Source organism: Aquila chrysaetos, chromosome 3 (genome assembly GCF_900496995.4).
Source record: "Aquila chrysaetos chrysaetos chromosome 3, bAquChr1.4, whole genome shotgun sequence".
NCBI classification, from domain to species: Eukaryota; Metazoa; Chordata; class Aves; order Accipitriformes; family Accipitridae; genus Aquila; species Aquila chrysaetos.
Genome location: NC_044006.1, coordinates 18739913 through 18755762, shown reverse-complemented (window position 1 = coordinate 18755762; position 15850 = coordinate 18739913). Strand labels below are relative to the sequence as shown.

The 15850-nt window shown below is 43.8% G+C and overlaps 1 protein-coding gene across 5 annotated transcripts in view; it reads right to left on the bottom strand.

The window, feature by feature from the left end:
- The window catches only part of BMPER (BMP binding endothelial regulator), a 156946-nt gene extending 142991 nt beyond the window's left edge, over positions 1-13955 (bottom strand). For 3 of the 5 annotated variants that reach the window (XR_003922744.2, XM_030009567.1, XM_030009563.2), the window contains exons 1-2: positions 12749-13126; positions 11776-11861 (exon numbers count right to left, since the gene is read on the bottom strand). Coding sequence is in view for 4 of the 5 variants with exons in the window: in XM_030009567.1 (XP_029865427.1) it covers positions 11776-11861; positions 12749-12860 (198 nt within the window). In the remaining variant the exon portion in view is untranslated. Of the gene's footprint in view, positions 1-11775; positions 11862-12748; positions 13127-13171; positions 13180-13550 lie in introns of those variants that run through there. The other 2 variants (XM_030009564.1, XM_030009565.1) reach the window with 2 other exon arrangements.
- Between the last annotated feature and the right edge of the window lie 1895 nt (positions 13956-15850).

The window sequence follows — 15850 nt, the reverse complement described above, 5'->3', positions numbered from 1 at the left end:
GGAGATTTCCTGACCAAGATGAGATCATTAATCTCTGCATCAATGACTCTTGATATACTTGACAGTAAACTGCTTTTCTCCCACAGCCTCCAACTACTAAGCTATATGACATAAGAGGAGACGCTCCTGTCACCCAGGTCAGAGCAGTGAACCCTGAATGGCACAGCATGAGGTACTCAGCCCCAAAACAGAGAGAGGGGTTTAGGGTAAGGCCTCGTACTCAGCAACTCCTCTCAGCTCTCTGCTCGGCACGTCAGCTCTAAGAAATCCCTGTTCTGTGTTGTCTTCTCCATGGAGGAGATGAGACAGTTAGCATGGGCTACTTGGGCCGACAGCCCAACCTAAGCACTACTCAGTGGGTTAACCTAAATCCTTTGATGGTAACAGTACCTTATGGCCACAGTCACAAGTTGTCCACAAACACGCAGTAGTAATATTAAGTCTCTAGAAGATGCTTAAAGTCCTTTTAGACCTCTGGTTCCAGAGCCATATATAGCTTTTCTGGAGTCACATCACATCCACATCCTCTCAACTAAAGCTCTGTCTCACCAGTAGTTTTTGTGCTGTCTTATATGTAAGAGGTAATGCCCAGTGAAGAGGCTGGAGCTGCCTACTCATCTCTCCAGATGGCTGCCTTCCAGCAAACCTCCCTTTTGTTGTAGGTGATTTGCTTCCTTTTTCCCTTTTTGGCTCCCACCTTCGTATGTTTCCATACGTGTACTGGTTTAATTATGCAGAGAAACCTGATGACATTAAAGATACTGATTTTATACTAAAATGATTATATACTGTTCCAGTCACCAAATATGTACCCTTCATGTAACAAGAAGTACATAAAATCACTCAAATTTCTTACTATCATGGCCTAGAGTTCTAGATATTTTTTAAATTTCTGCTTCAGATTGATTTGGGGGTCAAATAGTTTTGCTTGAGGATTGGAAACCTTGCCAAGTTAAATCAGACATGTACATATTTCCAGAAGCTATACAAATTGCATGCTACTTCTGTTACCTCTGCATTTTCATGTTGAACAAGCTCTGGTTCAGTATCAGTGCACTATTCTGCATGTTAAATGTCCACATCAGCAAGTTTCTACAGAAATACTTAATGCATTTAGATCATAGACAAACTATGCCTCAAGCATGCATCTGTTAAACAGGTTTCTAACACTACTGCACCATCAACATTTTAATGTGAAATGATTTTAATTGTCCAGAATTTTTTATCCACTGCATTTACAAACAACCCATCCACCAACCCTTGGTTTACAGGATAAAAAGCTTGCATGCTTTGCATTCTGTCTGCCAGCATAATTTCTTTCATTTATTTTAATCAAAAGCATTTGCCAGATTGAATCACCAATCCACCTAACCTAGTTAAATGCTCCACCTCACCCCAGAACTGAGTATTTGGGGGGGGGGGGGGGGGGGGGGATGTTAAGTGCTAAATATGAAGATGATCAGCTGTGCACTGCCATGTACAGAAAAAAAAAAAATTCTCTGTCAGAAGCAAATAATCAATAGTCTCCATGTCATAGGAGAGCCTGCTACTCTTATCAGTATTTTAGGTCCCACAGACAAACCTTCAGCTAATAGCCTTATCTCAATCCCAGCCACCCTGCCTGGCTCCTTCCTGCCCCAACGATTTCCAAGCGGCACAACCTGGAGGTGTTTCACTAACTGGCACAATCAGATTGTAACCACTACATAGCCTTAGAGCAGTTCTTTATCAGCTCTTCCCCATCTCTCCCAAACCATGCCTCAACTGCACATCACCACCCAGACAGAAAAAAGGAGGAGGAGACAACCTCAGGACAATCAAGGTCTCTTATTCTTCAGCCACTAATAAATCATAAGACAAACCAGAAAAACAGATGCAAATGTATGACTCTAGCTGGCCATCAGAATACATTTTGATGGTTCCAAACCTTAGGGAAGATGCAATTCCCATTGAAGCCACTTAATATAATTGAACATAAAGATGTCAGGAACAGCTAAAAAAAACGAAACAAGAAAACAAAACCCAAAACACACAACTTTTAGCCTATGAGCTGTCAGAAATCTGATTTTCCTGGCCAGGGCTCTACAACACGTTGGCTTGCATCCCCCCTGGGTAAGGAGGAGTGCAGAGCTTCTGCTTCCATGCCTCAAGTGAGATCTTCAGCCACGGAAGAGGAGGTGAGCCATACCATGGCCATCTGGAGAAAGCAACAGCTGGCCCTGCAGCCAACAGGGGAGCCTGGGGTTACTGGCTGAGCACCTTAGCAGCCCAGGGCTGAGCAAAACCTGGTTTTTGGTATGAAGTAGAAATGGCAGTCTTCAACTTCTCAAGTCTGGCACAGCTCTGGACATTGAAGCCAACACAGTGCTCAGCATGGAGAAATTTAAAACTGAAATGAAAGTGTCTATGTGGTTGAGGAATTTTCCCTAAATATCCGATTTACAGGAAGCTTCAACACTGCAGGTTGGGGTTTATGCATACATAAGGTAGCATTGCTACCGTGTGACCGACTGCAGATGCCCTATGTGAACTAGGCCTGCTCTGGAGCAAATGCAGTGTAGCCATGCAAGCATAGCTCTAAGGCAGAGTTAAAGAAGACCTGATTCAATCTTTAACATTGAAGCTTTGCAAAAAGGTTTACTTAAAATGGGGACTCAGAAAAAACAGGGCCTCAATTTGTCAGGGAAAACATCAGATCTTTTGCATCATTTTTCTAAATGGCATTTTATCACATTTCCATCTTTCGTGCTCACATAAACAAATAGATCTCCAACTCTACTGTTATTTCATAGTACTGCCTTTTGCTGTAGCACTTCACAGCACAAACATACAATGCTTGCCTCTGAAAAATCTACAATACAGAAAATGAAAACTACAGCCAGGAGGTTGATGTATAGAACGGATAAGGAAACAAGTAAAGAGGATGCAGATCACAGATGATGCATGAAGACATGTTATTTTTTCAGTGAGGTGGTGGACACGGTCCTAGTTTAACAGCCCATTTCGGACCACTATCTAGAGCAAGTGGATTCCAGACACAGGGAAAATGGGAAAAAAAGCAGGAAAAAGGTCTAATAAATAAATGGGAGAGACAGACAAAAAGTGTATGAAATCCAGGTCTCAGCACACAAGGTCAGCACCTGGGAATGACAAGGGATGGGGTCCATGCTGTACTTGGACCCAGACCATGCACAGCACTTGATTCAGCTGGATGCAAAACCCTGCACAGAGCTCAATCGGACAAATGGTCAGACTAGGAATTTTTTAGCTGCAGCTTAATGCATAAGATGAAAAGGCCAAGAGACCTCAGAGGAAGTAATTACAGCAGTTATTAGGTACAATATGAGCAAGTACTAGTATGATAGTCACTTTAATAGTAGTATTACAGGTAAAAGCTTTTATACAATAGTGTTTTTTCTTCACAATGGCCTTTTATTTGACCATAAGCTCAATGTAAAAAGGTTGCATTTTCATTTGATTTTTTGGTTGTTGCTTAATATTTTTCTTCCCTCAAAAATTTCTATTAAAACATGATGGGGAAATAAAACCAGATATTTGGTGGGGAAAAAATATCTATTTTTATATAGCAGCACAAAGCAGAACAGCAGAAGTACTGACACTGTGAGCCATTCACTTACAGGACCATAATTCTTAAAAAGACCATTAACAACTCAATGGAAGAAACTTGAAAGCTAATAAAAACTATATACAGGTAACCGTATGCTTTTAAAATGCCATTTTGATATTGGACCAGCTCTTTAAAAATGTTTTTCTTATTGGCAATAGAAAAGTGCCTTAACTTAGACTGATCCATTTTGCACTTATTGTAGACACATTCCAAAAACATTTGAAACTTATATTACATTTTTCCATTTAGTTTATGGCATTTTTGTGCCCCTCATATTTTTCCACATATTATTTATACATTTTAAATATGTTCTTTTGTATTTGAGTTCTCTGATCCTTTAATTATGCCAAAGAGAATCTCATTTCCATACTTGATGGATTGGATCTTCATCACTGTTACAGTGACATATCACCAGCTCTCTTCCAGGAGGGTTTTGCCAAGACCTATAATCAGTTCAGCACTATGTGCATATGTATGTTTGCTCAATACCGCTGACTCTATGTTAGAAATGTGCAAGTAGTGAACTCTTCACTATCCCATGTGGTCTGAGAACAACATGAAATAGCTTCTTCAAAACTGCAGATTTCCAGAAAGGCTTCACCATAAGCTGCCACTATGACTGTGTACCATGTCTCCAAACTAACTGTCATGATAAAGCATAGCAAACTGAAGGCAAACATACCTGCGTAGGGATGTGCCACACTCTGAGGCAGCTCTGGGATGTGAAGCAAAGTGCAGAAAGTGGACTTCAAAAGGTCCACAGATGGCACAGACACAACACCCAGCTATACAATCACGGTCATTCCTCACAGGAGAAAATTAGATGAGATGTTGCACATGGTACTACTTCGCTAGGGTGGCCATATCTGTATATGGGACTAAACTGACTTGAACATTGCCTCAACACCGCTGTTAAAAACTTAGAGGATGAAGCTAGAGTAACCATCTTCTACCATAGGTAGTTTGTGTTTCATTCTCAGACAGGCCAAAGTCTTGTCTTATGGGTGTTGCATGAATTAAGAACAAGTACAACTGAACCAACCTGAATCATCCTTCAGGAGAGCCTACCAAAGCAATCACCTCCACAACAGGTAATTAGCCAGCTCTGGGCTCTTCATTCAATTCACTTCTCACTTGCAAAACCATCTTCATACACACACCTATTGTTCTTTGCTCTCCATGACAAAGCACATATGGGACACCCAGCTGCACCAGACATGGAGTTATGACTGGGTTTTGTTTTCGGGGTTTGTTTTAGGGGTGTGGGGTGTTGGTTTTTTTCATTTAAGAGACGGCATATACATCTGTAGCTTTTTTAAATTAGATAAAAACTAATAAAGCTTTCATCATGTTGGAGCATGTTCGTGTTCCAGGAACCCTTCATACACCGATCAAAACAACATTCTTTTTTGCAGTAATATGGGGGTGAAAACTACCAGTACCCTACTGTCCCATAGGATTTTCTGTCTCTGTTTGCTATTTTTGTGGGTGAAGAGAAAGCTGATTATATTATACAGTAATAAAGACCAAGAATATTTAAATTGAAAGAAGATGCAGTCTTGGTAGATTCTGTAGTTGATGTATGTAAACTATTGAAATTAAATTAAATAAAATAGGTATGAAAGAATTGTTTGATTATTTGATTTTTTTTTTTTTAATATGCACTACTCCACTGAAAATCATCTGGGCCACATTATACCTTGACACAACAACAATTGAATCCTGATGTACTAAAACACTCCCATCTTCATGGAACATGTGTCAAACACTTGCTCTCAGGCTAGCTATGCACTTTCAATTTGTGTATTGTGCCACAGAAATCAACTGTGCTACAGGTAAAGAACCCCAGCAAATCTAGTAGCTTTCTTGCTTTAGTCTGCAATGAGGAGATGGGGTTGGGGGGGGTGCAGGGAGGACTACGGGTTGAGGCTATTTCACCCATTTTTTGGTTTGCTTGCACTTAGTTTCACTACTCTGTCGGTTCAAGCTAGGTAGAACACTAGGTCTTATAATGACAAATTTAACGTAATTTTATGAGCAAAGGTCAAATTCTACATTGCACATTTGGATTTAAAAGCGGAAATTTAACCTACAGAATGATGTTTCATGCTGAATAAAACTTACGCCAAGCAAAGCTCTGATTTCTAGTTTCCTGAGCTCCTGTCTCCAAACTTTTCTCAGGTTTCCAACACTTGGTTACACTTTCTGGCTCACATTTACTTCCTTCTGTTCTGGATTTAGGTGATAAAAGGTTGAGACATATGATTACCACTCCTCAGGTGCAGTTGGCAAGTTTGAGGTGCAGGCATGAGGGAAGGGGGGAGGAAAAAAGGTGGGGAAATGGCACTAGTTTAGATGTGGTTTGTCAAGATCCCTGCTGGCTTTTATCAGCTGTTTCTTGACACAAGTCACTTTGTTCTAAAGTATTTTGGAAAAAAAAAAAATTAAAATAAAAGACCTTTTCTCCCCACAAAAAAACACACTGAAAATAAAATCTTTAATTCTCTTGAAAAAATAAAAAAAAAGCTGTTGCAATGTGAAGGCCACTGTTAGCTGAGGTATACTTATCTGTTTCCTTGCAGTTCCTGGCTTCTCACCTGTCCCCTTCAGCTGGCTTTTTTGGTACGTTCATTTTAAAACTACATACACCACTGGCCAATGGATAGGTTATTCTTGGATCTCTGCTTGCTTCTGGCAAGGTGTTTGGGGTCCACACAGATGATGATAAATGAGCATGAAATGACATGGCTCTCCTCACCACCACTGGCACCACCACCTGTCATCGTTGTCACTTCTGAGCTCATCTCACCTTCAAAAAATTCAGCACTCAGAAGTTTAATTGAGGCTAAGTTAATTCTGTGGTGTTTTTACATTCTCGTCCTATAATTATGCACAGGTTCTTATTTCACCTATTTCCGACGGACTGTAGCATTTTTATGTCTTTTCCACACGTATGTTGAAGTATATATTTCTTGAAAGCAAATGCCATAATATCAGGTGTGAGCCTACTTCTATTTTGAGTTTTAGATACCTTCCAGCCAAAAAGCTGTACCAACAAAAACTCTGCTTTACTTGATCATTTACCGTACTTGTACCAGAGTTGAACTTAAATATTCCATGCCTATTTTATACGCTGACACCCATGTAAAAGAAATCTAATCAAAAGTTCCCCCAATATTCTGTTAATAGCATTTTCCCCCTAACATTTTAAAATCCTCAATATATAAAAAGTCCAAAACTTCCCAAAACATGGTAATTTTTCATATTGATGAAGTTTTGTTTCTACTAACAGAAATTTACTCATGCCTCCACTACCCTCAGCCCAAAACTTTCACATGTGAAATATAAAGATCTGAAGCTGTCATACATGACATGTTTGTGTTCCTCAAACTGCACAAGGTGTGTAAAATGCTCCCATGAATTGAAATAAACTCATTTTTTCCACAGATGTGGGAGAATATTTTTAGAAAAGAATTTTTTGCATTAGGTACTGTAGTTATAACCGCTTGCAGTCTTAAAGCATTTAATAACTGGAATAAAAGAAACAATTTCTCAAACTGAATCGATATAATTCCATTATGAATACCATCAAGATCATATATTTTTACCTATAACCATCATTGCCAATTCAGACAAGTTCTTTAAAAGGCAAACTTTTTTCAGTCGACTTCATAACCCACTGTTTCAATAATTTGATTTTCAGAAGCCAGCAGGACATGAGATTTTCTTACTATTGATCACTAAGGAGAAAATAATTTCACAGTCATACGTTCTCTAACATGTATTTTTTTTTGTACTGTCATGGGCCACATCATTATCTGAAATAATAGTTTCCCTTTTTTTGACAACAATATTTTTTCTTCACAGAGTTGGTTGACTTAGTCCTTGTTACTGCCTGTGACATCCAGCTTTTCCTTGCAGTTCACCTTCCCCTGCTACAGAGCTTGTGGCAGCTTAGAGCATTTTACATCCTTTCATCAGAAAATTCTTTAGCTATAAACATGGTTGCAATGGGATGCTCAGCCACAGCACTTCACAAGTAGGTCGTTCTGCACTTTTTACGTGACCTGGCTTCAAGAAAAACAATTTTCCAGTGCAACTTCTCTATATCTGTTTTACCCATTGTCTCTAAGTACTAAGGATGCCAGTGCTTTCTCCAGTTTCTGAGTTTAACAGCATGTAAGGTGAATGCACAAGAAAGCAGGTACTTTCAATTGCCTTCAGCCTGCTTTGCATTATTCCAGTATCTCAAACCCTATGGAAAGCTAGGTGGCATGATAGCTTTCTGGAGATAGCATATCTCCTCGGAGATATGGAACCACAGACATTTGAAGTGGAAGGGAGCAGAAGACCAAAGCACACTAGCTCTAACAGCATCTTGCAGATAGCAACAGCAAGTCATAAATCATAGTTCTCAAAACCTCTGGATCATGAAGTCAACTTTAATTTGCCTTTGCCCATCCATGCCTCAGAACAAGCTCAGGAGAGCAGACACACCAAAAACCTAGCATATGTGGAGCCTGCCCATTGTCGCAAAGACAAAAAAGAAAATGAGTGTGTTCATACTGTGACTATAACGCCCACACCCACTTGTAAAGTGGAAGGGCATGAAGTGAGAAGGGATGGCTTTGTAGTCAAACCATTAGACCAGGAGTTAGGTGACCTGAGCTTTCATCACAGCCCTACAAGAAATTCCTTGTGGATAAACCATAGTCTTTCTTTGACTTTCATGTTTTTCTCTAAAAAAAAATAAAAATGGCCACTTCTTGCAGTCAGCCATAATAATGACCAGTTCTTTGGAGATCACATTCATCCGTGTTTACTAAGTGCTTAGAGATGATTAGTTGGACAGCAATATACCATTGCTGAAGTGTTGTAATTGTAAAAGCTCCCATTAAAACTATTGTCTTACAGATGTTAAAAATAACCATTTGTATGGGTATTATTAAGACCATAAAGTAGAGACGTATAAATTACAAATCAGGGAACTCTAGATTTTAGCCGTAGTGGCTTGTTCGGCTGGTAGTTCTTGCATACAGAGCTACAGTATACATTTACACACACACATACACACTCTTAGTCTTACCTGTTCCCTTATATTAAGGGCAAGCAACAGTGCTGTTCTGTGCACTCCACCAGATTTCATTTCAACAAGTAGGGAAGTCCAAAACAGAGTTATTCCATGGTGGTGCAGTGCCTTTTTATTAGAAAAGCATTACCTATGCTTTAGAAGTGAGTGACTCACTATGTACCATATACGAAATCTCCAGCACATGTCGCCCAGTCTGAATTCCCATAACACCACAACTTATCTTTCCACATGTTACAGCAGATGCTCCAGAATGAACTCATCTTGTTTCATAGCCAGACTTGGCTGTCTCTAGGAGATCCCCACCAGTGTGCCTTTTGTATTCAAGATTCAGGGGATTGTGTTACCAATAACTCTAAAGCAAGAGCTAGAAGCTTTATTAAAACAGTGCCCCCAGAAGCCTGTGTCTGCTCTATCTGCTTTGCTCCTGCTCATGTTCCTGTCATGAAAATCAGTCTGCCCTCTCTCCGCTAATCAATGAGGAAAGACAACTGTTGGTTTTGGTCTTCCTACCAAGACTTCTCAGCGGTGTATAAGGAATTGCATTTGTAATTGCTCTTTGCAGTCTTTGTCGCATAATTTCAACTTATAACCTATGAATTTCCAGTTTTTACCACATTTGCTCTTCTGGTACTACCTGTCACTTTGCCCTCCCAACTGATTGAGCCTGTTAAGAGAAAGCTGGACACCACTTTGCTTATGCTGCCTCCCTCTTTCCCCCTTGCCAGGATGCATCCCCCTGCTCCGCAGGACACAACCTGCAGAGTCAGTTCTGTCAAACACTTGATGATTCGGTTCCTGCATTTCAGTTCTGTCTCCTCGTATTTTGAGATGGGAGAAGTCCTGGAAGGGAGTTATTTAGATATTCCTCTTCTTCCCAGAGCCATTCAGATTTCTGTAACTTGTGCGGTTATTTATGGCAGCTCGCAGTCATGGACATGTGTCACTGCTAGGGGAGACCTGCCATAATCCAATCCCGTATTTCAGTTACTCGCTTTACTGGTGTTTTTAACACAAGTGCCCTCTGTTGAATTTTCTGTCCTCTCCTGGACAGCAATTGCTTCCTTCCTGGAACAGCTGATTAAGCTCTCTTTTTAGTCACTTACTTCTTACAATATGAACATCCATCAGGTTTGCCCTTGAAGAGTATGATCAGTCTTCCAGAGAAAGTTCCTCACTGAATCACTATTAAACAATCAATATTTCTAGTTGGATGTAAGGAAACCTGGTTCTCTCTTCCCTCTTGGTCACAAATCACCACATCATTTCTTTTGTTTCTGCTCTCCCCAGACCTCTTAAAATTGATCTTTTCCCTTGTGGCAGGCCTGAACAAAGATTTCAGCAACAGGCTGTCCAATAAGTCATTGCTTTGGATGCTGCACAGCATTAAAGTCAGTATCTCCAGACTGGTTTCCTTCTCCTCAACCAGGTCTCCCAGCTTCCAACTCAAGAAACAGAGATCACATTTATCCTTTGACACAAATAAACCAGAGTGTATCCAGTGTAGGTAACTTCAGTAACTCGCTAGACAGCTGTACTCTTAATAAAACGTAGTGTCCTCCTTGCATAGCAGGGAGCCAAATGCCCTCAGCTGCCATTTCACTAAAGCAAGCCCTACAAAGAGATTTAGAGTTCTTACATCCAATGTTTTCTGCAGTTCTTCATGTTCATACACTAAAAGGGTGCTCATTGATTTAATAAAGCCAAGGTCTAGAGAGATCTATAAATACAAGTATTTTACCCTGATGCATTATTGCCCTGATGCCCAAGACTGAACTTCTGCTCTTTCACAGATAAATTGCTTCCTCACTGGTTAACACCAGCTTCCATTAGCAAGAGTGGTGGCAGACATATTTGGGAAGGTGATCCATGATAAAACACAGCTTCGTCTCTTTTTTTGTTTTTCCCTTTGATTTCTTTACTCACCACATCCCACGCTCCTCCTTTCCCCATCCCCTCTACTCAGAAGAATCAATAACTTACTCTTTATCACTACTAGCTAAGAAGTTATCACTGAGCCTCACTTAAAATCTTTTGAACTCAGTGCAGCGATATACATCAACCTCAGGGGGCTCAAGATCAGGGTCCTACAGTTGCCAAAATTGCCTTCGAAAAGGCAGTCTGAAACAATTCTTCAAGTCTTTTATAGGCTTATAATAATGCTGGCTAATGCTAATAATATTAATAGCAATAATAGAAGGGGGGGGAGAGGGTGTCTGGATATTTCAGTCCTGAAGTAGAACGCATTCTGTACCTTCAGCTACTCTATAACTTCCAAAATGTAAACCACAGAGCATTCTGGTCTATACTTTTCTTTGCATTCAACAGCAAATTAAGGATTATGGCTTTCTTTTAAATATATTGTAGAAAGTTTTATTTAGAACAACTGTTTTTCAATATCTCCTAAGCCTTGGTTTGTCCAGCTGAATTGCTCCCAAAAATGCTTAACTCTGAAGCAGAGTTACAGGGAAAGGGAACGTTTCTCCCCAAAATGTGTATCAGCTAGCGACGTTATTAACCACTGAATTCCCAGCACAGCAGGCAGTGTCATCCTTGGAACAAAGCACTCCAACAAAAGCATCACTTGTGCTTTCGCTATCATCTTACCACACCATGTATAGTCACGTTGCAGCCTTCACCTTGCACCCTTGTGCAGCTCCTCAGCCACTGGCGTGTGAAACTAAGCACATGGGAGCTCGAAGCAGCAGCATTTCCAAACCTTACTTTTCACTCTCTCTGCTGAGCTATGCGCAAAGGCTTTTGTGTGCACCCCTGACTTTGTGAAAACAGTTCTGCCTCCAAATTCACATGGTAAATGCGGTTTCACAATGTCATATTAAAGTCACGTACAACTTTGTGCCTGAGAGTTTTAAAGTCAAAGAAATGATTGCCAGATCATGGATTGGATTACTTTCCATTAGCTCAGCTCTGAGATAACCTTGTGTTACATAAAGGCGACAGAGGCACCCAAGATTTGATTATGTGAAATATTCCCCTCTCTGTGCAGTTACTTTTAGTACAGGCCTGAATATTCTTACTATCTGAAATCCAAACTTACCAGGCAAACACACATTATACAAGGGTTGTCTGTGATAAATGGTATCTGTAGAATTTCCCCTTCATTTTCACATTTTGCAACGGATCCTGAAATAGAAATAAAAAATTTAAAATACTGACATATTTCAATTCCCCCAGCTGGTTTTGGAATCTGTCCTTGTCCCACTCACGTTTAACCCCTGCTCCGTTCCTAGCCTTCGATTTTAAATCTTGCCTTAATTTGCCCGTTTTAAGCAAGCAGGGATGTTCAGCGTTTCTGTAAGATTCCAAAGGCAACTGTGAAATGACTGGCCTTTTGTTGCCGCACAAACCTAGACTTTCTTTGTGCCCCAGTTATAGCAAAGAAGGACGCTCTTTCTCTTCCCAGATGATGTGTGGAGAATAATGAGTACTCCACGCAAAGCAGGATACTTCTATAACGATAGATCCAGAGCTCACTGAATCAGCAGAAAGCTGTCTGTTACACTCCGAGGACTTGGACCGGGAGTACAGCATGAGCCCTAAACCAAGCATCCTTTCAATGCATGACAGCCAAGCGGCAAATGAGTCAAAATTAGCAGGCTGACTGTCAAACAGAATCAAATTAGAAATCCCTTTATGGCCCTAGCGCTGCTTAGTCGGCATTGTGTCATGTTGGAATCACTTCTTGAAACCTAATAGCTCCTCACTTGCACTAGAAGTTGATTCAGCATTTCCCTCCATGCCCCAGAGAGCAAGAAAATATAACCCTCGAGGGGAAGTGGGGGAAAAAAAGGGGAGGAAAAAAAGAAAATAAAAAAAAAGGGGGGGGGGGCGGGGAACCATAGTTCCTGTGATCACCTGCCCCAACCCACGCGGTTACACGTCCAGCCCTCCGCCCTTCCCCGAAATGCCAGGCAGCCCCCTCGCTCGACGGCGGGTCCCGGCGGCAGGTGGGCACCGCGCAGCCTGCGCGCCCGCGGCCCCTTCCCCCCCCACACCCCGCGCCCCCGTACCTGTGAGCAGTGAGGAGGCCAGCGCCCCGGGGAGGCAGAGGGCTCCCAGGAGGACGGCGGCGGCCGGGACGAAGCGCGGCGTCCCCGGCCAGCCCCGGCCGAGCTGGGGCATCGTCCCGGGGCTGCCGCTGCCCGCCGGCTGCGGGGCAGCGGACGGGACGCGCCGTCGAGTGGCGGAGCCCGGCCGCCCCCCGTACGCCCGCCTCAGCACAGACCCCCGGCGCCGGGCAGCAGCGGCGACGGGGGAGTGGGGGTGGAGGGGGAGCAGGACTGGAGACAGTGGCCCGCCGGGGAGTCCCACCCCACGGCGGCACCGGAGGAGGGGACTCCGGGTGCAGGGAAAGCAGCTGTCAGCGCCTGCCCCTCGGCCCCGCACCCCCTCTTTCCATCACCCCCCTCCCCTGGCTGCATCCCTTCTTATACCTTCCTTCCTCTCCTCATAGTCCCTCCTCCGACACCCCCCGGCCCCCATGGCTCCATGCCTCCCCCCCCCCCCCCCCCCCCCCCGGCGCACACACGCACAGACAGGCTGCCAGCCCCAGACCCCGTCTCCCTGCCGGGAGATGCCCGGCCACTCCCTCCCCCGGCCCCGCCGAGCACCGCCCGGGCCGGCCGCGGCGTCGGGGGGCTGCGCCCGCGGCCTCTCGGCCGGGGGGGGGGGGGGGGGGGGGCGGGCGGGGAGCAAGGGAGAGGATCGAGGAGAAAAAGAGGAAAGAAGAGAAGGAGGAGAAGGTAAAAGAGGAGTAGGAGGGGAAGAAACGTGGATCCTCAGATAGGTCCGGTGCGGCGCAAGCCCCGGTACCTGGGCAGAGAGCGGCGGCCCCGGCTGCCTCCGGCGGGCTCGTCCCTGGCTCGTGTCGGTGCCGTTCGTGCTTGCGGGCAGGTTTTACCGGCCGTCGGCGAGCGGGGAGAGGGAAGGAGGGCAGAGCGGGAGGGAGCCGGGGGGAGGGAGGCTGCCGGCGGGGAACGCCGCGGCGGGGCTCCGCTCCTCCGGCTGCCCGCCCGGCCAGGGCCGCTGAGATCCCCTCCGTCCCCGGTGCTGCCCCCTCTCTCACGGCAACCGCAGCACAAACTCCGGCAGCCAGAGCCGGCCGCTTCCCGGGGCCGCTGCTCCCCGAAGGGGCTTTCTCCGGCCCTCCCCGCCCAGCCCCGGGGCTGCCTCTCCCCACCGGGGCAGCCCGGGGCTCGGCAGGGCTCGGGCTCCCCCCGCCCGAGGGGCTGGGGAGCAGCGGGGCGGCAGCTACCGGGGCCTGACCTGCCGTGCGGGTCCCTCGCTGTAGCCTTGGCAGCTCCTCCTTAACACTCGCCCTTTGCAGGTCCGCGCTTTGCTATCCTAGGTATAAACACAGGCGATATTAGCCACAGGCATCACCGAAACCGAGCTTTGGCACGCACAAATCCACAGATGGACCGGACAGGATGACACTTGGGGTGTGTGGCGGGAGGTTTTTCTGGGACAGATCTTCTTCCAAATCGTTTGCCCTCCAACTGTGATGTTTCATTTGGGGACATGTAGGCTCTTTGAAATAAACTAGTCTGACGACAAGCTGAAAAACGTTTTTGGATTTACACACGTTGTTATTTTCTTTCTTTGGGGGGGTGGATGTGAGCTGCTATTTCAAAAAAGCTTACAGTAGTGGCAAATCAGGTGCATGGCAGGCTGGTGTGTACAGGACTACTCTAAATACATTTCACTTCCCAGTAAGATGCAAGACAATTAGATTTGCATGTTCATTTTAAGAATAAAACCCAAAACCCAAGACCTCTGAAAGCCTGCATCTTTGTTTTAAAAAGTAAGATATGTATACCTCATTTCCAACACAATTTGTCACCTACCTTTAGGGTAGGAAGCAAAAGTCTTAAAATAGCTAAAATTGCGCCTATGATAGGGACTATGGAAAACTGATACTGGTAAACTTGTGGACATCACTAGCAAAATCCTTCTCTATGAAAAAAGAGAGCCTACCTTTTTCTCACCTCCCAACCTCAACTTGTACAGGTTGAAGCTGCATAGGCAAATATGATAATTTAGGTGCCATTAGAAGGGATTTATATTTCCTAAAGATACAAGTGGGATACAAAATTTGCTCCACATTGTGTAGAATACATAACAAACTCAGTACATAAATATGTGTGTCACCTGGATATATTTTTTCCCTGGGAAATGTCATCTTCACGATTCCCTGCATTTTAAAAATAGATGAGCCTGTAGAGGTATGTATTATTATGCGCTACTCCAGCAGAGATTTTCACATGTCCAAATATTTTTTCCATTGGAAAGATGTACTGAATGTTTTGGCAAGCTGGCTTTTTCTTACTTCTCTATCTGTAATCAGTGGCTACGTTTTCCTTTTCTAATTCCAGTGCAGCCACAGCCCTTCTAAAGCAACAGCTGTAGGAAATAAAAATCTACCCTAATGACTTCTCAAGTGACAACTACCACAGGAAAGTACTTATATCATTATGTGCATTGAATCATCTCTTTGTGATGGTCTAAAATTCATTAAATATTAATGTCACCCGGTGTGAGAAACATATAAACCACAATGAGGGCATCAAATAGCAATTCAGGCATCCTAACAGCAGCAGGGAACTTGCTAAAATACTCTGAAAATGGAAAAAGTTTCATCTCCTTTATAAAATGAAGACAAGAGGCGGCAGCAACTGAACTGCACACTCAATCCCTGCCATAACTCATTCAGTTAACAAAAATACCTAATGAAATCATACCTAAGGCAAGGCAGTTACAAAGCAACACACCCAGACTTGTTACACAGTTTTACTTTTCCCCTGCAAAAAAAAAAAAAGTGTGATCATCACTAAAGCACCTTCAATACACTGATTAGGCCTAAAACTTACCTCTGAAACAACATCTGTGGCATGAAGATATTGTCCGTGGCGTGAGGTCCCTGGGTCCATGCCTCTTTCATGGTAGCACCAGTGCTGGGGTGAGGAATTTGCCCGTCTTCCTTGCTTGAAACACCTGCTGAAATGGGACCCTAAGCCTCCCCGTACCGTGCCTACACCAGACTTCACAGACTGTTAGCTGCCCAGTAGAAAAGCCTGCCGAGGGCTGGTGCTGTCTCCGAGCCTCCCGATGCC